The 23,896-nt window shown below is 34.9% G+C and overlaps 12 protein-coding genes across 12 annotated transcripts; 5 read left to right on the top strand and 7 right to left on the bottom strand. All coding sequences in view use genetic code 12, as the record gives it.

The window, feature by feature from the left end:
- Nucleotides 1–47: 47 nt before the first annotated feature.
- CTRG_05485 (uncharacterized protein) lies at nucleotides 48–722 on the bottom strand (the record flags this gene model as incomplete). Its single annotated transcript, XM_002551141.1, has 1 exon — nucleotides 48–722. One exon carries the CDS (start codon nucleotides 720–722, stop codon nucleotides 48–50), a length of 675 nt encoding a protein of 224 aa, XP_002551187.1.
- A 1,315-nt stretch (nucleotides 723–2,037) lies between these two features.
- Nucleotides 2,038–2,436, top strand: CTR2 (low-affinity Cu transporter; the record flags this gene model as incomplete). Its single annotated transcript, XM_002551142.1, has 1 exon — nucleotides 2,038–2,436. The coding sequence occupies one exon, from the start codon at nucleotides 2,038–2,040 to the stop codon at nucleotides 2,434–2,436; it is 399 nt and encodes a 132-aa protein (XP_002551188.1).
- Nucleotides 2,437–2,694: 258 nt separating this feature from the next.
- On the top strand, nucleotides 2,695–4,344 carry ALG9 (dolichyl-P-Man:Man(6)GlcNAc(2)-PP-dolichol alpha-1,2-mannosyltransferase; the record flags this gene model as incomplete). The annotated part of the gene is made up of 1 exon (XM_002551143.1): nucleotides 2,695–4,344. One exon carries the CDS (start codon nucleotides 2,695–2,697, stop codon nucleotides 4,342–4,344), a length of 1,650 nt encoding a protein of 549 aa, XP_002551189.1.
- Nucleotides 4,345–4,724: 380 nt separating this feature from the next.
- YPD1 (Ypd1p) lies at nucleotides 4,725–5,294 on the bottom strand (the record flags this gene model as incomplete). The annotated part of the gene is made up of 1 exon (XM_002551144.1): nucleotides 4,725–5,294. The coding sequence occupies one exon, from the start codon at nucleotides 5,292–5,294 to the stop codon at nucleotides 4,725–4,727; it is 570 nt and encodes a 189-aa protein (XP_002551190.1).
- An 873-nt stretch (nucleotides 5,295–6,167) lies between these two features.
- PHO15 (4-nitrophenylphosphatase) lies at nucleotides 6,168–7,094 on the bottom strand (the record flags this gene model as incomplete). Its single annotated transcript, XM_002551145.1, has 1 exon — nucleotides 6,168–7,094. One exon carries the CDS (start codon nucleotides 7,092–7,094, stop codon nucleotides 6,168–6,170), a length of 927 nt encoding a protein of 308 aa, XP_002551191.1.
- Nucleotides 7,095–7,390: 296 nt separating this feature from the next.
- Nucleotides 7,391–8,932, bottom strand: CTRG_05490 (uncharacterized protein; the record flags this gene model as incomplete). Its single annotated transcript, XM_002551146.1, has 1 exon — nucleotides 7,391–8,932. The coding sequence occupies one exon, from the start codon at nucleotides 8,930–8,932 to the stop codon at nucleotides 7,391–7,393; it is 1,542 nt and encodes a 513-aa protein (XP_002551192.1).
- Nucleotides 8,933–10,276: 1,344 nt separating this feature from the next.
- Nucleotides 10,277–11,953, bottom strand: CTRG_05491 (uncharacterized protein; the record flags this gene model as incomplete). Its single annotated transcript, XM_002551147.1, has 1 exon — nucleotides 10,277–11,953. The coding sequence occupies one exon, from the start codon at nucleotides 11,951–11,953 to the stop codon at nucleotides 10,277–10,279; it is 1,677 nt and encodes a 558-aa protein (XP_002551193.1).
- A 256-nt stretch (nucleotides 11,954–12,209) lies between these two features.
- SEC34 (Golgi transport complex subunit) lies at nucleotides 12,210–14,729 on the top strand (the record flags this gene model as incomplete). The annotated part of the gene is made up of 1 exon (XM_002551148.1): nucleotides 12,210–14,729. The coding sequence occupies one exon, from the start codon at nucleotides 12,210–12,212 to the stop codon at nucleotides 14,727–14,729; it is 2,520 nt and encodes an 839-aa protein (XP_002551194.1).
- A 448-nt stretch (nucleotides 14,730–15,177) lies between these two features.
- CTRG_05493 (TFIIH complex subunit) lies at nucleotides 15,178–15,387 on the bottom strand (the record flags this gene model as incomplete). The annotated part of the gene is made up of 1 exon (XM_002551149.1): nucleotides 15,178–15,387. The coding sequence occupies one exon, from the start codon at nucleotides 15,385–15,387 to the stop codon at nucleotides 15,178–15,180; it is 210 nt and encodes a 69-aa protein (XP_002551195.1).
- Nucleotides 15,388–16,053: 666 nt separating this feature from the next.
- Nucleotides 16,054–16,527, top strand: CTRG_05494 (uncharacterized protein; the record flags this gene model as incomplete). Its single annotated transcript, XM_002551150.1, has 1 exon — nucleotides 16,054–16,527. The coding sequence occupies one exon, from the start codon at nucleotides 16,054–16,056 to the stop codon at nucleotides 16,525–16,527; it is 474 nt and encodes a 157-aa protein (XP_002551196.1).
- Nucleotides 16,528–18,450: 1,923 nt separating this feature from the next.
- Nucleotides 18,451–18,834, top strand: CTRG_05495 (uncharacterized protein; the record flags this gene model as incomplete). Its single annotated transcript, XM_002551151.1, has 1 exon — nucleotides 18,451–18,834. The coding sequence occupies one exon, from the start codon at nucleotides 18,451–18,453 to the stop codon at nucleotides 18,832–18,834; it is 384 nt and encodes a 127-aa protein (XP_002551197.1).
- A 1,597-nt stretch (nucleotides 18,835–20,431) lies between these two features.
- Nucleotides 20,432–20,797, bottom strand: CTRG_05496 (uncharacterized protein; the record flags this gene model as incomplete). Its single annotated transcript, XM_002551152.1, has 1 exon — nucleotides 20,432–20,797. The coding sequence occupies one exon, from the start codon at nucleotides 20,795–20,797 to the stop codon at nucleotides 20,432–20,434; it is 366 nt and encodes a 121-aa protein (XP_002551198.1).
- Between the last annotated feature and the right edge of the window lie 3,099 nt (nucleotides 20,798–23,896).

A 23,896-nucleotide genomic window follows, 5' to 3' on the forward strand; every position in this document is an offset into this window, starting at 1 on the left:
GAATATATATATATATTTACAATTTTGAAATTATCAGTCTATTACAATTATTGGCTATGGGTGTTTTCTGAAATTTGGACAGGAGCAGCTTGTGCTTTTTCTTTGGCAAGTTTGACTTCTTCCAACAAACGCTTGTCTTCAGCTTCTTTTTCCATGATAATCTTTTTCCATTCTGGAATTGGCTTTGGTTTCTTTTTGTTAATTTCTTCTTCTTTCATGGCTAACAAAATAGTACCTAATAACAAGATGATAGTAATACCTTGGGCGTACATTCTTGCTTGAACAGCTTTTTGAGCAGTAGTCATGATTTTGTCTCTGTTGACCAAGACCCAAGAACCATACAAAGAACCAGCCCATGCACCAATGATGATCTTATATTTGTGGTCATTTAATACTGTGAAACATTTATCACTTAATGACAATTTATTCCATTCTCGATATTCTTCCAAGTATTTGGATTCGGTATAATCTGATTGATGCATTTTTCTATCGAATTCAACAGACCCTTGATCAGCATAGAAAGCTGCCACTGAAATGGTTGGCATAGCAATAATGGCAGCCTTAATACTTGGATTAAAAGTAGCAAATCTTGCTGGTTGTTTATGTTTCAAATATTGGAAAATACCAACGGAAAGAATACCACCGTAGACTAAACCTTTAGTACCTTCTGCAAGGATATGGGAAATATGAGCATCCTTTTCTTCTTTAGATAAAATCTTCATTTTTGAAATTAGAAGTATTGATAAGTTGTGGAGTTTAAATTAAGTATATTTAAAAAAAAAAAAAGAATCGGACTAGAAAGAAAGAAAGAAAAAAAAAAGGAGCCAATTGTGGGTTTTTATATATTATATGGAAGAAATCGGAATTTGAAAATGGATAATTGTCGCGCACACACTCATCTCAGATTTTCCAAAGCCCTTTCTCGCCTGTTGAACTACAGTTTTTTTATTTCGCGCGGGAATTGAATTGAGGACAATACAGTTCTTCCTTATTAAAAAAGAAACGCGGGAGGTTTATTATACAATGAGAGTGTATCATTCGATGAGTTATATGTTCCTACATTACCCTGTTCTATAGTCATGGATTATTTCCATTACTTTTAATCAGTTGTATTATTATTATTATATCAACTTTACACAGAGCAGTCATTTCTTTTTCTTAATCCATACCCATTGCAACTCAAACTCAAATCAAAAAAGAAATCACAGTATGTCATTCAGTGTGAGTCAGTGATTGGTCTTTAAGGTGCTAATACCCATGGACCATATGAAATATCTCAAACTGAATTAGTTTCTTATTCCCCGATCACCAAAACCATAAAATCTGGGGAAATCAAATTTGGGATTAAAATTTTACTTTTCTTTCTTTGTTTCTTTGTTGGATAAATCGTTTATAATGGGATTTTGTGAAAGTTAGTTGAGCAGGGTTTACTTCTAGACTATAAAGATCGAGATCAATTAACCATTGATAAATGCAAGGTTAGAATTTAATTATACAGTTTGTCAGGGGTATGAACTTCTTGTATCATCTTGTAACATTCATGCCTTTTTCTACACCCGTTTAGTCTATTTTTTTTTTGTTTTCTCCTTGATTCCATTGTGATTATAAAACATAAATGATTGTCCTGTAGAATATATCTACAATATGAGCAAATTTTCTTGAAGCTTATCTTTTAGAATCTAATATTGAGTTAATTTTGCCATAACTGTTTTAGGGTAGATCTATTCTGTCGTTAAAAAATCAAAAAGCTTTGTGTTCTACTTTTCTGTCCTCATACATAAAGGCGCGAAAAAGTCTTCCAAAAAAAATAATGAACAGATAATGAGATAAAAAAAAAACTACTATTAAAAGAACCACATACCTACAGACATATGGACCACTCTCAACACGCTGATATGCAAATCTCAATGTCTCACGAAGGCATGGACCACTCTATGCCAGGTATGGATGATGATAGATGTTCAATGAATGTATGTGGAAATCTTTTTTTTGTCTGTCTATAATCCCATAATAACAGCTCACGTACTAACGATCTAGATGATATTCACTTGGGATTGGAAAAATTCATGTATTGTTTTCAAATGGTGGCATGTTAAAACACCAACTGGATTTGTTGTCACTTTAATTGCCATTACTTTATTAGGTGCATTCTATGAATTATTCAAAGCTTGGTTCAGTCGTTGGGAACGAAATGAATTGGCAACATTGGCTGCTTCTAATTCTCCAACTGCAGTACAAGAACGTAAATTCAAATTGAAAAGAGGAGTATTCTATGGTTTTCAAGTACTTTATTCATTTTGGTTGATGTTGGTGTTTATGACTTACAATGGTTGGTACATGTTGGCCATAGCCGTGGGTGCGGGTTTAGGTAACTTTATTTGGGGAAATAGCGCATCTGGTGAAGCAGGATCAGCAAGAAATATGTCATGTCATTAGTTAGAGGTGGTTAGTATCATCATATCACATAAATATATACACCTTTTGGTCTTTGTCTACCCTGACTTTATTTTAACTTACGGGTACGGTGTTGGACATAATTTTTGTGCCATCTGTGCCGCATTTAGCTTTCTCTCTCTCTCTCTTTTTTTTTTCAATTTTCGTGTCGCCAAATTCAGTCAATTGAAAAAAAAAAAAAATTGAATATTCTCTTTACCAGTTAGAATAAGCAACACCATACCCTTCCCCAGCCAAATCATGAAGTTATCATACATTCAGTATACATTACTAGGTTTGAATGTACTATACAGATTATATTCTGGTCTTTTCATGATAATAGCAGATTGTGATGAAACTTTCAACTATTGGGAACCGTTAAATTTACTACTACGAGGATTTGGAAAACAAACCTGGGAGTATTCTCCTGAGTACAAGATTCGATCATATGCCTATCTATTCCCGTATTATATACTTGGAAGAATCCTTCAACTACTCAACTTGAGTCCAGTAATGATATTCTATTCCATCCGAGTTTTGGGAATTATTGGGTTTACATGTTATTGTGAATGGAAGTTATTCAGTTCTCTTCGTCGTTATTCTTCAACACTTGCCAATTGGTGGTTATTTTTTGATACCATTGCTCCAGGGATGAGTCATGCTGGAGTGGCTCTTTTACCTTCATCATTGGCAATGCAAACCGCTATGTTGGCAAATTCCTATCTTCTTCGTGCTGTTGGAACCAGTAAGGACGCTCAGAATCTTGGTAATAATATCACCAAAGCTATTTTCTGGTATTTTATTGGAGGAATCTTTGGTTGGCCATTTGCATTGGCTCTCGGAGTGCCTGTTGGTCTCTACACTATGTATCATACCGTCTTCACTGGAAGCCTCAAGTTTGGGATATATTTTAAAATCTTGGCAGTGTTACTGGGAATTGTTGGTTTGGTAGTACTTATAGATACTATTTATTATAAACAATTTATGTTTATACCTATCAATATTGTCTTGTATAACGTTTTTGGTGGTGAAGGAGAAGGACCAGAGATTTTTGGTGTTGAACCATTGAGTTACTATGTTTTAAATCTTGCCTTGAATTTCCATGTTATATTCCCCTTAGGTGTAGCAGGGATGGCATTGAACCCTATGATCTCACAGGGAAAGGAGTTTTCCACCCTTGTTTCCATGCAGTTGATAGTGTGGATGGGTATTTTTTTTAGCCAACCACATAAAGAAGAAAGATTTCTTTATCCGATCTACTCATTGATTTCATTACTGGCGGCTATTTTCCTCTCAAAGTTAGCCTTGGGAGTTAAACGCTTTATTTCCAAGAAAGTATTTACTATCTTACAAGCAGGTTTTATTTTGAGTTTAATTACCGTTTCGAATTTAAGAATATTGAATCTTGTGGAGAATTATGCTGCACCATTGAAAACATTCAATACTGTTGCTAGACTTGAAGAGGCTACTACCACATCTCCAGTCAATGTATGTATGGGTAAAGAATGGTACCATTTCCCTGCATCATTTTTCTTACCAGATTCATATAGATTGAGGTTTGTTGAATGTGGCTTTGATGGTTTGTTACCGGGTGATTTCTATGAACTGGATAATATTTTTGAATCCACTACACACATCCCAGCAAATATGAATAATAAGAACAAATTTGAGCTGGATAAAGTTGTCAGTTTAACAGAATGTGATTATTTTGTTGACAATTCGCAATTTGATAGCATTCCACAATTATTATACCCTAATTTGACGACTGCACCAGGTTGGGAGGTGATGGATTGCAACAAGATGTTGAATCCTAATGGACATCATAGTTTCATTGGTAAATTACTATATATTCCTTATTTCAGAGTAGAACGTATGGATTTTTGCGTTCTCAAAAAGGTTGTCGATGTTTAGGTGTTGGTTGAAATGACCGAATAATACTTATATAGCAGAAAGGAAACTAGCTAAATGTAAGATCAAAGTAAGTATATCCCCCCCCCCATTTATAGAGCTGAAAAATTTATGTCGTAATCACCATTTGTACATTAATTGAAAGACTATAAAAAAAAAACCAACCTCAATCTTAATAAGGTCAATTCATGTCTATCATCACTTGCACTATAAGAGTATACTTCTCTGCCATCCCCAGAATCGAATATTAAAGAAAAACAAACTAAAAAAAGGGTAAACGAATCATCAAAGGCAAAAAAATAGGGTAAACGATTCAAAGGCAAAAAAAAAATTATAACTATTTGTTGTACAAAGTACCTATCCCAACCTTTTAAAAACAAATATCAATCATAATATTCTTCTAATGCTTCTCTAGATTTAACAAAAAGATCTCTGGCTTTGGATAATGCATCTTGAATTAAAGCTATCCAAAAATCATCACTCGACTCGTCGGGTATGGTATCATTAGTTTTTTCATCATCATTGATCTCTGTATTGTTATTAGTAGAATCGTTATTAACTACTGTTTTATCATTGATTTCATTTCCATTATCAATACCTGATTTCGCCGTAGTATCTGAATTTGCACTCTGTGTATCCTTCAATTGGAAATTATCAAAATTGATTTTATGACCATAATTTTGAATTCTTTCACATTCATTTGCAATTTTAGCTAAACCTAAAGCAGCAGCTGAACCTTTCAAGAAATGACCCGACGATGATAATTTTTCTAAATTTTTTTCTTTCAAATATTGATCAATTTCTTCAAAAGTATCTTCAACTTGACTTACAAATGTTTCAAATAATGAATGAGAAAATCCTTCTTCATCTTCATCCATGGCTACTATCTCACTGAAAACTGACCATTCAACAAGACCTGAGTCTTGTAACTTTTGTAATTTTTCTTCTGGCATTATAAACTTTGTAATATCTCACACTAACACACTCACACTTTGTCTCTCTATCTCTCTATCTCTCTTTTCTCTCTGTCCCTTTCTTTGTAGGCAAATCAAACGAACAATGATATTCACACTGAGGTAATTGGCTATTTGATTTGAATTGATTTGATTTAATTCGATCGTCCTGATATCAGACTTCTTCCCACTTTTGTAATTCAACTTTGTATTTCAAAGGATGTTAAAGAAACAAACTAATAAAAAAAAAGAGAAAAAGAAGGAAAATAATGTTAACGAAATAAAAATTCTTAAATTTGGTGTTTTACCTCTCAATTGAGTTTTTTTTTTTTTTCCTTTTTCCTTTTTTTTTTTTTTCTCTGTTTGTTGATTTTTCTTCTCGTTCTCTCTCTGTCTCTGTCTCTGTCTCTGTGTCTTCTCTTTTTTTTCTTCTGCCCTTTGTCCCTCGTGTGGTGGTGGTGGTGGTGATGGTGATAAAACGTCAAAATTGCAAATTTTAATATGAAGAAATGCAGACCATTAGTGAAGGAATATTAGGATAAAGCAAATATCATAATTCTAGCAATTGTAATCTACTCCTTTATATATATATATGTGTGCATTTAATAATCCTATTGTATTTAATTGTGGGTATATGCAACTGATTCTTTTTTTGAACGCAAGATTCACTGGTCACATTACGTCATACGACAAAAATATATGAAAATAAAGAAAACAAAGCCTACTCTCTCTCCTCCTTCCCTCCCCCCCCCCTTTTGGATTCAAAGTAGGAAATTTAAAATATGTCACGTGACTGTTTGTATTATATTCTATGAAAAGTAATCTAAACAATAAAAGAAAAAAAAAAACCATCTATAATGTCTTTATATATATCTATTGATTGAATTCATAAAAGTCTCCCAATTTATTAATAAAGTAAGTCGGAGCTTCATTTGCATTTAATTGCTTAACATTTTCTTCTGTTTCAATACCAGTTAAAACCAACAAGGTGTCCAAGTTACCATCCCTGCCGAATTTCATATCAGTATTCAAACGATCACCAATCATCAAACCTCTTCTTGGATTTTCTCCCAATTTAGGGAAATCAGCTTTAATACTGTTCATCATAGATTGGTTTGGCTTACCACAGATGGCATCAGGCTGTCTACTACTGGCAAAACTAACAGTTTCAATAATAGAACCAGCACCAATCAATAATTTTCCATTAGTTGGGAAAGTAGAATCAATATTGGTTGCAATAAATGGAATTGTCTTATTATCTTTCAATAAATATTGTAAAGTTAAAGATAATTTCAAGTAGTTGACATCAAATAACAATCCACATAAAACACAACCAACATCATTATCCAAATTACTAAATCTTGGATCATTAAGATCAAATGGAGTTCCATTTGAAGTTAAATCTGGATCAGTACCACCAATTGTTGTATATCCTAATTCTTTAAGTTCTTGTTCAATACCTTTTTCTCCTAAAACCCAAATTTTCTTATCTTTAGGTAATTTCAAAATCTTTTCAATATAGATAGCAGAAGCATATGAAGATCCAAAAATTTCTTGCTTGGTAACATTATTTATACCAAGTTTTTCAAATTTTTTAAGATAATCATTTCTTGATTTAGTTGAATTATTAGTCACGAATATAACTTGCTTGTTTTTTTCTTTCAATAATGATAAAGTTTCTGGAATTGATGGTAATAAATGATCACCTAACCATAATACACCATCACAGTCAAATAAGAAATAATCATATTTATCAAGCAAGTCATTGACTTGTTCTTTGGAAGTGATTTTCACAGACATCGTTGATTGTAAGTAAGTATTAGTGTCGATTATACCGCGGTTCTGTTGATTTTGATTTTGATTTTGATATTGATTTTTTTTTTTTTTTTTTTGTTCTTTTTTCGTTGAGTTTTAAAGTGAATATTTTTCAAAACTTTCACTTCTTCTTTTATTCCGCACGGAATTTGAACCGTTTATTCCGCACATCAGCATATGCCACGTTTAGTGGTTGCAGGTCTACACCGATATAATTAAAATATTCGTCATAAAATTCATTAATACATTAAAAAAGAATCATTAAACACTATACATAATTACTACTCAATTACCATTTCAACACCTCCAAAATTTATGGATTTGAAATTAGGGTTGATTCTTTTGATTTCTTCTGTTAAATAATTTAAACAACTGTGTTTAAACAATTCCTGGAACCTGTTGAATAAATTCTCTTGTTTTCTGAAATACTTGACGTTCATTGAGTAGATTATTGGTTGGTTAAATTGTTTTGTTTGCAATTGATTGATAATATAAGACAAAAGCTTTGCATTACAATTCTTATTTAACCAAACAGTGGTGGTTTCTGTATTACTATCAACGTCATCATCAGTAGAAAAATCCTTAAAATTGTGGACATAATTATTAGCAGCATCATACTCTGCCATTGCATTGAAGATCTTTCTGGATTTGCAACATTCATGACATTTACAATCGTTTAGTAAATTGTCGTACAGAGCCATTGAAGGGAACCAATAATTGAAGAAATCATAGATTTCCAAACATTCCAATCTTGAATCCTTAAACGCGTTGAAAAAGCGTCTCAAATTTAACAGGGTGGAGTTGTTGGAAAATTCATTCAAGTTGATGTACAAGTAGTTCAATTTGGAAAATTTCTGGAGCACTTTTGTTAATTGGTTATTGATGATATTATCGTATTTAGACAGACACTTTGAGTTACGATTGATAATTGATAATCTTCGAAGTTCATTAAAATCATTAATTTGAGACAATTCTTGGTAAAAGTCACTGATGCAATCACAGTCTGGGTGATAACAATTTAACCTTAATTCTAAGTCATGCAATTTATTAAAGTTGATATTTGACAATTGACTCAACTTCAATTTATTTTCTCTGAAACTATGCGAGTATGTGATACCGAGTTTTTGTAAGTTATCACATTTAATTGATGATTCGATGAAAAACTTTGTTGATGTGGTAGTATTCAATTGTAGCACTCTCAAGTTTTCTAATTCAGTATTTATAGTTTTGCTAAATTTATTTTCAAAGAACAAATTCAAATTCTCAACTCTTCTATGGATCACATCATGTTCATTAAATATAGTCAAATTTTGTAAATTATTAAGAATGCAATTATCATCATCTTGTGTATCGATGTCAATCTCATCATTTTCTTGCATTATACGGGCAAAGTTCTTGTTTGCCAAATATTGGTTAATTGATTGTCTTTGTCTGATGTTTTCAATGTCAAAGTTAATAAACTCGATTGGATGGTCTAAATATTTCCAGTATGTATTGAATTTGGCGTAGATTAAATCATAATTGAACAGATTAAAATTTGATTTGCAATGTATGTGGAAAGTTCTAATGTGGCGGAAATTTCGAATAGATAAGGAGTTCATGAATGAATCTAATTTATCAATATGAATAAAAGTTTGTCTTTGGAGCAGACGCTGTTTCACAATAGCCTCATTATCATTGTCAAAAATTACTATGTTCTTGTATAATCTTTCATTAACCAAATAGTTGAATAATTTGCTAGTTTGTGATAAGGAATGGCTGTTCTCCGACAGATCAAGTATTAAACGGAGTATATCTATTGGTAAATCAGTTAATGACAACATTTCGAATATGTTATAAAATGGATGAATTAATTAGTTGAATGAATGAATGAATGAAAAAAAAAAATAAGAATAAGAATAAAAATAATAGAAATATTGATGGCTATTTATATAGGTTTCTTTACTCCCCTTTTTTTTATTGCTAGTCGGTATTAGTTACATTTGGATGACATCTTTTTCGGTGTACAAATAATTCTGCAGCAAGCAGCAAAAAGAAAAAGAAACCAAAACAAAACACACACGCACACACACACACACAAAAGCAAAAAAAATATGGGGTAAACGGAGGTTAACATCCGAGTGCACGAACCAGCCAAATGCCTCACAGTTTGGAAATGTTCCGCTGCGTTATATTTTTTATTGCTCTTAAAGTTGTTAGTTGTACTTCCGTGCTACCGCTGGCAAATTCTTACCAAGAAAAAAAAAATAAAACTAGAAACTGTATTGCCCAACACATCCACAGTACAGAGGTTACTTTGTCACGGCATTTGTTACATTTAGTTCCTGTAGAAACGTGGAGCTAATTACTCGTGCCATTCATCCATGAAGTAAAGTTAGTCATTTGAAAGCTCGTTGAGGCGTCCTTCTTTTGCACACAAGATGCTTTTCATTTCATTTCTTTTTTTGTTAGACGATTTTTCTTGTCATTGTTACTGTGGTGGTGGTAGAAGTGGTGGTGGTGGTGTTCACCAAGGGAATTGTTGTTGCATACATTTGTGTACAAACTGTGGTTATGTATTATTTTTAGAAAGTCCCATTTCGGACTTCGATTCTAGACAAGATCTTCCGCTAGTCCCTTAGCCCACGGCAATAGCATAGAGAAGTGTTGTGGATGAAATAAGGTTGCAAGGAGAAATAAAAAGGGGGGAATGTGTGTATCTATCTATGTGTGTGTGTGTAGACAGATGGCTATGTTCCCACCGAAAGTAAAAATAGAGTAAGCGCATTTCCTCTTTGATGACAGATTCCTGTTGCATTCACATATTTCCGGATGACCTTGACACGTGACTAACAGTAACAAAGTCAAGTTACTTCCGGGCATCCGTTTTTTTTTTATTATTATTTTGTTTCTCCTTACAGTTCCTCCTTCCCCTCCCTCTCTCTTTCGCCTTTGCTGCAGCTATTGTTAGCGGCATTCTCGCTAGGTATTACTCTTTACTCAACATAAATGCCGATGGCTAAGTCATTTATACACAAACTCTACAGATGAAACCTTAAATGAGTCAGAAGCTGGGATTATCTATTGAATCTACTATTTTGTGGTAAGCTCTACCAACTTGAATCAAAGAACAAAATATGTATTAATGGAACAGTCCCCATTCTCCTATTTGATCATACACAATGAAATTATTGCTTTGCAACCATTTTTGAATACCGTTGTCGATCTTCAGCACTATCAAACTTTATATCAATATCGTCATCGTCACTTTCGTCAGAATCTTCATTCGTGTGAATAACACGTCTCCGCTTGTCAACAAACACTGTTGTAGGCTGTTCTTTCTGTTCCAACTCATTTGACTTCCATTTCGAAATTCTTTGTTGTCTATCTTCTTTGGATCGAGTTAAAGATTTGCTGGATGAAGTGCTCAACTCACGCAACTCCTGGAGTATTGTTTTATCTTTATTCTTATCTGCCTTGGTATTCGACAAAGCTCCAGTTGGATCATACCCTATTTGCGATAACATTGAATTGGTAAACACCTTTTTTGCTCCTTCTTTCGAAGTTGAATGCGATTGTGATAATTGAAGATTTGAAAGTAACGATCTCGAACCTAAATTATTTAACTTCTTTTCCAATCTTTCATTTGCTTTCTCGTCAACTAATTTTCTTCGTTTAATCTGTGTTTGCAATATCTTGGGGTCTTGGTAGCGCTTGTTGTCAAAAGGCGAACTATTGCTCAAACCAACCACCGTAGTATCTTCATTAAATTGCTTAATATAACCAGATCCCCTATTGTCCATGTACATTTTGCTGTTTCCTTTCTTTGGAGACCTGATAGATACGCTCCCATTAAGCTCCATCCTTGTGCTAGATTTAAATTTCATATCCATGTGAATGTCACATAATTCTTGATTCTTGATATTGATCGCATTATTACAGCGTGAATTATCCAGTTTCCTAATGTATCTGCAAATTCCAAAGTCTCTAATGGACCCTACTTCTAAAATACTCGACAAGTTCATGTTATCTATTTTCAAATTGAACCCAGATCTATACTGACCTTTGCTTACCTGTATTTCATATCTATTGATCAATGGGTTTAAAATAAAGAGCAAATCTCCCTGTTGGACTTTGAAATATTTCTCAAACGCCTTATCAAATAACATTATTTCTATTGAGTTGACAAAACTTCCTATTCTCAACTTCATATATTTCTTGTTATTAGATGTGACCTGAATGGGTGATTTGAACAAAACAAAGCCCACAAGACACCAGTTAGAATAAGGTGGATCAGCATAGTTGTTTGATTTGTTTGTTTTTGCTAAAAACTTTTCAATCTTTAAAAACTTCATCTCACTGTCGATTTCTTCAACAGCTGCTTCAACTTGAGCTGAAGTGAGATACCTTTTCCGCAAATACATCTTAGATATAGGTTCTAGCTCATCATTTACCGTCACAGGATTAGATTTGTACTTATGTAGACGAAACTCTTGCATTCTTTTCGAATAATCAATTTTAGAATCACTACTATGACTATAATTTGCTTCGTATAGCTTTCTAACAAAGTTCGAAGGTTCTTTCATCACTGGAGCTTTGTGATCTTGCTCTGGCCGTCTAGTAACTACCTCTTCTATGACATCTTTATTCTTTTGTTTTTCTGGTGTCTGGGGAACTTCAGTCTGATTATCTCTATGTTCCTTTTGCTTTGTTTGTTGCTTTTGGGCTAATTTCTTAAGCTTCTTTTGTTTCTTCAATTGCTCATACTTCAATTCAAACTCTTTAACCAAATCCTTCAATTCATCTGATGAATCTTCTGTTAATACGGTATCTGAATCTATTGTTTCATCTCTGGGATCATTCATTTCGTTGTCTTGTTGATGACACTGACGAACGCGTCTATCATCGGGATGGTTATATAAAAAAAAAATTGCACTCAATTGTTCTGGATCTGATTCTATTTTTTCTTCGACGATTACGTGTGAACTAAGAATGAGAACCAAAAAAAAAATCAAAAACTTGAAAACTGAAAAATTGACCACGAACCAAAAATCAACTCACTCAAGCAATAGTATAACTTTTGCTATCTACATTTGGTAATTGACTCATTCGTACTTAATCATGCCTCGAGGTAGAAGCAAGTCCATTGTTCAAAAGATTGCCAATGATGTGCCGAATGATTCTATGGATGGAAATCGCTTGGACAATCTTTTAAAAGTTCACGGCACTCACGAGAATGTTACCAGTCCACCTAATCAACAAACCATCAAGCATACTAGAGCACAATCTGTTAGCTATCTATCTGGAGAAAATAGACCTCAATGTTTGACCAGCCACCTCCCTGAAGTTCATACAACCTACCCTTTAACAGAGGCAGAAACACAAAGTATCCAAGCTCGTTACCTCAATACTTATGACTACGACTTCATCTTGGATCCACACCATATTACCGTCATCAACGATTTCCAATTGGATACGATATTGAACTTCCAAAATATTGTTAAGAGGAACAAAACTCAAGTGAAGGAATTTGTCGATGATACAGATAATATATTGTCCAACGTTGAATCAATGTTGTCCAAATACAGAAAGATTTCCCATGATACGCTCGATTTTGACAAGGAAGCCAACGAATTATTGGATTTACAAACATCGTGCCAAAGCAAATACGAACAAATCAACGAATACTTGCAACACTTTGAATACTTGGATTTTGTTACCAAGAACTTGTCACGATCGGGTACTCATCTATTAAATTCTAGAAGAGAATTCTTTATTGATTCTATTTTGAAAAAGCTTGATTTGTCTTTAGCATTTGTTGAGGAGCACCCAGATTTCAGTCAGTCAGAGTTATATGCAAGCCGTTTCAGACAATGCATGACAAGGGCACTTTCGTTAATTCGAAATTATTTAGGTAAAGAATTAAAGTCTATTGCTGATTCTGTGACCAATAAGTTGCACAACGAGGCTCTGGATAAAAAGCAAATGCAATTGACAATTGATTTATTGTTATACCATGAATATAGTAATTACCTTAAAGAAAATCAGGACGCATTCAATGAGTTGATCCTTCAAATTCAAGAACAAGCTTCCACTCATCCTGAATACAATGGGTTGTTACACGATGTTTTGAATAGGTATTTTGCTGATAGGCTTGCATTTTTGAAATTATATATCGAGAAGACTTCTACAATCGACTCAATTTATACGAACAACACTCCTGAGTTGGTACAAACATGTCAAGACCAGATTTCCTATTTTGAGAAAGTTGTCGAGAAAGAGCTTGGTTTATTTAAGAGATTCTTTGTTCCTCGGAGTCTGGATGATTATGTTATGAACGAATGGTATCTGTTCTTGAAGAAAGTTTTGGAACCATTGTATGATGTGGTTCGCTTATTGGTTTTGCGTGAGCTGAACATTAGTCACTTGTGCCAGTTAACAACATTGTTACAAAAGTATTACGAATTTGACAACCAGGATCAAGATGGTTCCTTTATCAATGCAGGTGGTGCTAATGAAGGAATTCTGGTTGATCATGGTGTGCTTTTCCAACCTTTGCTTGATGAGGTTCAGAGCAGATTAGTTTTCCGAATCCAGAAATACGTTGATGAGAAATTGATTCGTTTCAAACCAAATGTAACAGATTTAAAGTGTGGATACCAAGTCAGTGGTGGTACTTCTAGTGAAAACAAAAGGAATGAATCATTGAATGCAGATTATAGCGAAAATTTATTCCCGGATATATACTTGCCGCTTGGGAAATCATTGACGTTGTTGTCTAATATTTATGAACTAATCAATTCTGTGGTGTTTGATGATCTAGCTCATTATATCGTTCATGCCTGTATTGAATTGCTTCGGGGTGAATTCTTATCCTTAGCAACTGCACATATGGGATCCATAGATGCCAAGTTGATCTATCTTAGAAACTTGTTGATTCTAAGACGTCAAATAAACACGTTTGACATCCAATATACCCGATCAGATTACCAGATTGATTTCACTAGCGGGTTGGTAGATATCTGGCAAATGATAAAAACCAGAAACTTTAAACTTAATAACAATGGCTTAATCGACTTGGCAAGTAAAGCAGTACCAAAAATTATCAGCAACATGATTGATGCAAACCAGGAAATTGAAATTGAACTTGGAAATGCCGTTACATCGTTGATAAATGAGTGTTCAAACACTATATGTCACCCATTGATGTTACCTGAATCCCAATCGGAAGTTTCTATATCTGTTATTTGTTCATTTAGAGATAATTTGATTTCGGAAATTCCTTCCTTTTATTCGAGAATTACCCTGTTCATTGACGATCCTGTTGTTAGTCATTTCTTGATGAATAATTTATCCAATGCAATAGTAGCAATCTATGAGAACTACTATAATAAACTAGCTGCCACTGTACAAACTATGAGTGATGAAGAAAAGGAGCAATTCAATGAAATAACTGAAGTGGACTCCATTTATGGCTACATTACGGAAATGATTAGTCAGTTGCATAACGAGAAGAAATTTGAGAACGAAAACATCGAATCGTTGCAGTTTGATGAAAATATATTGCAAGAGTTAAATCTTGATGATAAAGGTGCTTCCAAAATGGAGAAATCGCCATCTCCCCTAACTCAAATTGAATGATAGCTTTATTGTAACATCATATAGAACAATATACATAACCCCACGAATTCATATTAGTCTTTTCTTAAAAAAAAAAGTGTTGTAAGAAATAGTAATTACACATATAGAGTATATATCTCAGTTTGGCAGGAGTGCTGTACCTCAACATAATAACCAATTCTATAATCACGTCTATTCACTATTTATCTAAGTTTGGTTTCCAAGTCGCCGACAGGTGCCATCTGTTAACTGTCTCTATCGCAATTCTTGCCATTATTAAACCATTCATAAAATGACCCTTCCCCTGTAACGATCCCTTTGTAAACCAAATCAAAAACTCCCAGGGCGTCTCAATATCATATTTCCTTTATTCGTGTCGTCGTCATCTCCCAATAACTACCGCAAATGACCAAGGGGCAACCTACTGATGAAATAAAGACATCTATTACCTAATCCACTTTCAATAACTTTATTCTTCTTCAAAGGGGTTATAGATATTCTTCGATAACAAGCGGTTTAATTCTGCCTTAACAATATCAACCTTGTCATGTTGGATTAACAAATGGGTATCATCTAACTCCTCCAAAATTATCCCCGGACTTGTTGAATCAATTTGTATTATCAATGCTTTAATAGAAGGATCACATTGCACTAAGACACCTTTACTTGCCACTAACATGATCTAATGTAAATACAAGTTGATCGTATGAATTACTCCAAAGTCAGATCATTCAATGTTTATCTGTCAAAGAAAAATTTTTTTTTCTCCATGTACTATTTCGGCGTGGAAATTTCTTCGTACTAAATCCTCGGCCGACTTCATTCTAGAGCTACAGTGGTTTGTTCATATCACACGTGCTATATAACTACAGTGTCAAATGGAACATAGTATGTGGACTATATAGACGGTACACACATTAACCAGTAATAAAATGAAACCGCTCAAAACCAATAAATCAATTTGTTAAGCTATAAATACCTCACGACTTCTTAAAATAAAATAGCAAAACAGTGGATACATATGTCTTTTTTTTTTGCTCCGATTTCAATTTGTCAAGGATTGACAGGCACCAAACTGGATTCAAAACAAAAGAAAAGTGACGTTCTTAAGAAAAAGTCGCCTGAGAATGTTAGTCTGATAGTAATATCCTTGACTGAAGAGACAATTTTAGGTTCAGCAGATGTACTGCTAATGTCCGGCGTTGCCATATTTCTAATCACTTCTGTTGATATGATTTGTGGAGATAGAGATACCACTAGCTTATTAATCTATTTCAGTGTTGCATCTGGATATTTATGTGGAAGTTATGTATTTCAAGACTGACATATTCACAAATGTCAATCAATGGCAACGAGTAAGGAATCAGAATCCGTGTCGAAACCCAACCAGTCATCGATTACCTGTCTTGCTACAATACTATTTCTATTGGGCATTCAATATAATATTATGGCATTGATTTTAAAAAGGAATTCCGCCAAGTCTTCTGGACTTACTGGATTCTTCTTTAATGTATTACCTTACAGCTGTTCAGTGAAATTTCTAATTGCGACGGTAGTAGTACAGAATCTTGAAGACCGTCGCTACAGCCATTCAACTGAAACCGTGAAGGAGTACAATATCGTTAAGGCTAGATTTCTGCCATCTCCTTGGTGGCTCGTAATGGCATTTTTGGTGTTTGTGGTGGTATTAATTGTGAATAAGAGACTGGAATTCAAGGACTATCGAATTTCATTTATCAGTGTTGTTTTTTCTGTGATATCGTTTATTACTTTAGCAAGTTGGGGATGCTTCAATGTTGAGTTTAAGGAGAGTCTTTAAAAGAAACTGGACTTAAAATCAAAGAGCAGTCAATATCTTCTGACAGCCTATACTTGTAGTATCATTTTGGCATCATCTGGATTTCAATCTTTATTAACAATTCATGAAAGATGGGTAAGTGGAAATTCCACAATATCAACCATTTGTTTGATTCTTGCTAGGATTTTTAATTTTGTTGCAGTGATACAGAGAGCTGAAATTCGAAAATTTACTAATAAGCCTTAATGGACAGATCAAGGACGAGAAACAAGGTAACATGAAGTATGAAACGATTATTTTTTTATGAGGTACTAGTTCATCAATATTTCATCGTGTTTCACCCGCTCAGTGCCTTGTTCAATTGCTTCGGTAACTGTCACAATGAACTGCATTAGTCTCGGGGTAATTTGTTTGTCACCAATGTGTTGCAGCTATCAAAGAGACTTGTGATATCTAATTTCGGTGAACAAGTGGCTGGTAATGAAATGGAAGAATACCCTATTCTTTGGTAATAGTGTTGAATCCTATACGATTTGCTGGATTTAGTCTTTATCTTAAGTGAGTGCTCATTCTGGTTATGGGTATCAGTGGTTTTAATTGAGAACCCTAATGCATCAACTGGTTACTGCACAATTTGGGCTGCCTTGGGACCCCTTTGGCTGCTGTTATGCCCTGCATCACGTAACAGTTGAGGGGTCTTCTGTATGACAACTATGCTATGGAATCCCATTCACCATTGGCCGGATCTCACTTTCGGTTTGCCCATGTAATCACGTGGTGATTGGTTTTGTGTCATTTCTGACTAAGCTTTTCTTTTGATATGCCCCATACATTATTTTTTGGTATGCCACCGTATTCTTTGGTATGCTTCTTCGGGGGTTTTATGTTATGCTCGGATGCAGTTATATTGTAATGCTCGGCTAAAGTTATATTGTAATGCTCGGCCGAAATTAGTTTGTTATGCCCAGCTCCATGTTTATTTGATATGCTCGGGTAAAGCTAATTTGATATGCTCGGGTGAGTATATTTTTGGTATGCCTGGTGGTCCCTATTTGTTATGCCCGGTGGTCCCTCTTTGTTATGCTCGGGTGAATTTATATTGTTATGCCTCTCCGAATGTTTTTTGTTATGCCTCCTCGAATGTTGTTTGTTATGCCTCTTCCAACGTTTTATGGTATGCCGGGTGAACCCTGTATGTTATGCTGGGCTGGATCATATATGATATGCCCGGTGATTGTATCTAGAGTTTTGTGATTCACCGACCCTGAATGCGTCATCTTGTTGCAAGCTTTCCTAAAGCTCAATCATCAAGGGACCTGAGGCATGACCGGAACTATGTGTCGAAGGTCGGAAGTGCTTAGCATGTGTGGAAGCCAATGTTTGACAGAGGTGTCCACTTGATATCCTGGTAGTTGCTAAATCATTATAGGAGTATGGCTTTTCAATCTGAGTGAACAGGCATTCATGTTTGTGGGATAAGATCATGATTTCAAGGTGTCCATTTCCCGTTAATTATCAATGCATTATAGAGTTATCCACAAGTTCAATTGATGATTATCTAGGTAATAGATTGACCATAGCCAACATGTAGACTAATAGATATTGTAACAGGGCTAAAGCGTGAAATAAAGCCAAATATTCCACACATTAAATATGCCATTGGTGTACTTTATTAGCTACTTTCAAGACCCACAACCTGTAATACTAATTGAGTTGTCAGAAACTGTGATAGCAACAGTTGTAGCAGCTATACAAGCTGTAGCAACGGCTCTGTGATTAGTAGTAGACATAACAATTACCAAATCTATTTCTGTATAAGTTTACATGCAATACCATATGATAAAGCAGACATATATACAGCTGTCCACTATGTGATACTAGTGTGTCTACTTCCCTTTTGATAACCCACGTTCTACTATACTTCTAACTCACATACAACGTACAATGTCAGTGTTTCTTCATACATTATATCAAACTTTAATTCATTATATTGGTGGCAATGGCACAACTAACGTTCTTAAAAGTATCATAGATGGCAATTCACTACTCTTTATGCAATTCCATGGTGATTTCAACCATTTGGGTATTGTCACTGTTGGTGTCTATTGGACTATGAAATGTCGTTTGCACCCTTTGTCGCAAGTTCAATGTTGCATGTCGCATTTACCGTGTCGCATAAATCATGTCGCATCAGTCATGTCGGATGTACCATGTCGCGTATCTCGTGTCGCACCCACCATGTCGCATCAACCATGTCGCTGGTACCTACGACATGTGTATCCATGCGACACATATGACGGGCAACATTTTAAGGTTTATCCGATATAAGACATTTTTGACAGAAAAAAAGTTTGACACTCAGATAATGTCAGAGCACACATATTAGCTACCACGCGACATATGCGGAAAAGGAAAAGGAAAAGTAGAAACGGAGATATCATAATGTCGCACGACAGTCGCTTTTTTTCCATGTCGTAAAATTCTACAACTAATTGTACGTGTGGAAATTATTGCCAAACACAGCAAAGATATTTGTATAGTCATATGGAGACTGAATAAGACTTACAATGCTGTTATTCAAATATGAGAGGTATTACGTAGGATACCGGAACACTGCTGACCCGGAAGTGGGAAATTATCGGGTCATATTGTTGGAAAGGGTCTTACATATAGATCACAAAGCCTGGCTTCCTTTTCAAGGTGACGCATATCATTAACGAAGAATAACATAAAAGCGCTCAACTAATGGAATAACAAAAAATGAGTGGAGGCAGCTGCATAACAAAAAGATCTTTGTGTTCTATCATATCAAACTCCTGGCATAGCAAAGTTATTTTTGTTACGCTGATTATTTCGATATGCTAGCTATTTCGATATGCTAGCTACTTCGATATGCTGACTAGTTTGATACGCTGACTAGTTTGTTATGCTGATTATTTCGATATGTTGACTAGTTTGATATGCTGATTATTTTGATATGTTGTTTATTTGTTATGATAATTTATTGTTATGCTCTATATTTGTTATGTCATTTGTTTGTTATGCTCTATATTTGTTATGCTGTGTGTTTGTTATGCTCGATATTTGGTATGCTGATTTATTTGATATGGCATTTATTTGATATGGCATTTATTTGATATGGCATTTATTTGTTATGATATATATTTGTTATTCTCTATATATGTTATGCTCGATATTTGTTATGCTTGTTGTTCATTTTTTTTTGTTATGCTGCGAAACACTTTGATATGCACTAGTAAATTTATTTGTTATCCAACTAGTTGACGTGTTTTCTGGTATGCTGGTTCCATTTATGGTATGATCGTATCTCATGCTGTTTCTATACTCTATTCCTCAGTTCAGTTCGTGTTATATGAACGTAATTTACAAATGCACAAACTTTCAAAACACAAACTGATGGGAAATTTTGATGGTGTTTTGCTGCAAATTTATACAGAAAATGCACAACAAATAGAACACACACATATCTAGTAACTACAATGTAACACGTAGCAAAATTAACTCACACTAAGCTCAGCGTATACGTTTCCATTATCATTTCACGTTGTTTCCAGGCATCTGTGATCCTGTACTGTTTGCCGAAGACAACTCGGTGGCGCTACCAAAACACAAATCCACCACTTTGCACGACCACCGCGGAATTTCCTCTAAATGAACCAATTACAGATTAGCACCTGGTAACAGTTGTTGGTGGACAAAAGCAGACACAATGGACGTGTGTGTTTCTATTACGGTGTTGTAAGATGTTGTGTGTTGTCTAGCTGGAGTACTCACATGTGTGTTAGTGTCAATTGCAACACACAAGATCCTCTTAGTGGAGACCAACAATAGCAAATGCCAGCTCAGCAATTCGAAGTAGCTATTTATACTGCATCATTTTCCTTCACCCATCTCTTGCCTGAAATCAAATTCTGGGTACTTTCATGTGGTGGTTCCTTACACTTTTTCGGGTAATTTGCTCCTGTATTTTCGGCTGTTGCAAAAGTTTTTTTCTAAGGGTGTGGGATTGAAACACAGACACAGACGCAGGTATCAAACACAAAAAGGGGGTGAACTGACCATACATAAGGGAGTTTTCTGAACACGTTAATAATGGAATTGAACAAGATAGGACAGTTTTCAATGACGTCTGGATGACTTTAATGTTGATTTTTCTTACATTTTCGGGTCGATTTGGGTAGTTTGGAACGGTGATTCTGGTGACTTGTTTTTGTAATCTTAGTGCTGGTTGTAAAAAATTTGATAGCAAATACTGCTGGTTCCAATTCATTTACTAAATTCATTGTAACAATAGCTTTATTGTGCATTGCTAACCTTGATTCAAAGTATTGTAGTTATCTAGATGCAATTTGTTTGGGCTATTTTACAGAGTATGATAAATGACTTGATGAAGTTATTTGTAGGTAATAAATAAAAGTTTAAAAGAATATTCGACTTACACGAGCGCCTCATGGGTGGCAAGTACGGCGAAAAGATATCACTGTAGCAAGAAAATCTCAGGATAGCCCCGCCCTACTATTAGTTGCTCTGCTAAAATATATGCGTCTCGTGTTGCAAAAGTGCGACTCAGAAACACAAACAGAACAAAATGAATGACCTTATTTATCTTTCTCAGGTTGGTTTGGCCAAGCTTCGCGCGCATTTTTCTTCAATCTAATGGCCGAATTTCTATCAGTTTGAGTACACTTTCTGCTAAAGTTCTGAGGACCTAGACACCAGTTACCAGCACAATATGTACGCCCATGTTGTTGTACCTAGAGAACTAATCAGTATCATTGTATTTATTATTGAACAAGTATTTTAGACAAATATTGACCAGTGGCGAATGTCAATCAAGGTGGTAATAATGAACTTCAGTTGAACAGCAGATTGCAATATCGCTAAAATATTCTATGATGATTGGGGTCTTTCAGAAACGATAATGTAACCATTAATGCTTCGTAATCAGCATTCATTTCCAAATTTCTGAGCATTATTTAGGATCTTTCATAATTAGTTTGACTACTATGCACGAAAGCGACCAGATGTAATGGAATTAGTTATTGCGTCATAAGTGAATTACTATTATTCTCTAATGCTTATCCGTCTAAAATCTAACTCATTACTGCCGTTAGTCTGTTCATATTTGTATCTTCAACTTCTAAATAGTCAGACAAGGGCTACTGAATAGAGTGGACTGGCAATGAAGTCTCTAATAAATGTATGTCAGTTACTCCTAGTGGGCGTAAGCCGCTACTCTTGCTACCGTTTTAAGGCATTGAAGAACTGCCTCTGGACAATTAGTAGCAATAGTCCTTAATCTTTTCAACTTAGTATTTTACTATAATTTACCCTCCTTAAAGTCTTCTGTACTACGAAAATGTGCAGTCTAGTTTACCATTCATAATCTATGTTGCACATATAGTCAACTGCTCATAATACGAATAGACTAAGAAGATATCCGACATACAATGGTTCTTCAATCTTTTATGTTTCAATGCTTATGTCCTTGATATAAATTTCTACTATATTCAATTTTGATATATTTTGACTAACCTTAAGTAAAGGTGATGCAGAGGCCATTTGATGTAGAGGAATGTTCACAAAACGATTGAATTAGAAGTGATGGACTGAGTGGGTCAAAGCTTTAGTCATCAACCTTAATTTTAAAGCGAAGCTTTTGCTAATCCCTACATGTTTATTGTCCCAGACATTCCATTTAAAAGATGAAATTGTTCCCTGATGAAAACAATTTACCCTAGGGACACTTTTGCCAAATAAAGTACTATGGTTTCAAATTATTGCCGCTGATATTACTAGGAACAAAGGAATCGAAGGCTATAGCTGTCAGAGAATGAAACATGAAATGTTCACACAGAAGTATCCCCAACACGACAAAGATGTGCTAGAAATAGGTTTGGCAATGTACTGTTCTACATGAATCACCGGCCGCTAGTACCATTAGATAATGATTGTAATCAACGCGATTAGGAACGAATGAGGCACCCAGAATTGATCAACATCTGAAAGTGATATGTATCATACCTAAGGAGAATCAGTATTGTTCTATAGAATTCAGCAAAATGTATTGTCTTTGCGATTGGACACTATACCCAGGAGTTAATTGCGAAGACACCAAACATAATGTCTGGTCCGCACAATTTCTCCTATACTTTTGCCTACCCTTCATAAATATATTGCGATAAAATTGTACCCAAAGTTGCCTATACCCATTCAGAATGTAGTTAAAATTGATTCCTATTACCGCGTTAACGTTCTAACTTTACTCAGCGTATTGCCATTTCTACTTCAGTTCACCCATGGACTGCTCCTACATTAAGATTTAGTGGTGGCTATATTATCTAGAATATAATCCCAATTGCTGTATTGACTAGCATTAATGGGTGGTCTGGATTCGACTATCCGCCCAACCCCTCGCACAAGGATTCTCCCACATCAAAATGTAGTAAGAAAATGCTCGTGACGGGTAAAAGAGGTCGCACTGGCCACCGTGAAATTTTGTGTCCTACGCCCGAAGGAGTCTCTGAGTTTACAGCAAAGCTGATTGAAAATGTAGTAGAAGTTTCCAAACTTTTCAACATCAATAAGTTTTCCATTACTGGAAGAATAATGAAGTTTCCCGTTTTTTGATACATAGTGAGTTGCCACTTTTTGCATCGCAGTGAAGTTACCACTTTCTGGCGATATCATGAAGTTTTCCACCAGAGAATTAACTACAATATATCCTAGAAGAGCAATTACTCGACACAAAGAGGAATGCAACTTATACTTCTGTTGCTGCTAAATAATACAAAACAATATCCAGATTATATCCTTTATCTTTTGAAAAACTAATTGTTCACAAGCACAGACAAGAAATGCATAGATCTACTTCATCTACAATTACCATATCCAGCTAGATTTGCTGTTAAATTTTTTACAACCACCACTGAGATTACAAAAACAAGGCATCAGAGACACCATTCTAAACTACCCAAATCGGCCTAAAATTGTGAGAAAAATCAACATTAAAACCATCCAGAAGTCATTGAAAACTGTCCTATCTTGTTCAATTCCATTATTAACGTGTTCAGAAAACTCCCTTATGTATGGTCAGTTCACCCCCTTTTTGTGTTTGATACCTGCGTCTGTGTCTGTGTTTCAATCCCACACCCTTAGAAAAAACTTTTGCAATAGCCGAAAATACAGGAGCAAATTACCCGAAAAAGTGTAGGGAACCACCACAAGAAAGTACCCAGAATTTGATTTCAGGCAAGAGATTGGTGAAGGAAAATGATGCAGTATAAATAGCTCCTTCCAATTGCTGAGCTGGCATTTGCTATTGTTGGTCTCCACTAAGAGGATCTTGTGTGTTGCAATTGACACTAAC

Source organism: Candida tropicalis (genome assembly GCF_000006335.3).
Source record: "Candida tropicalis MYA-3404 genomic scaffold supercont3.8, whole genome shotgun sequence".
NCBI classification, from domain to species: Eukaryota; Fungi; Ascomycota; class Pichiomycetes; order Serinales; family Debaryomycetaceae; genus Candida; species Candida tropicalis.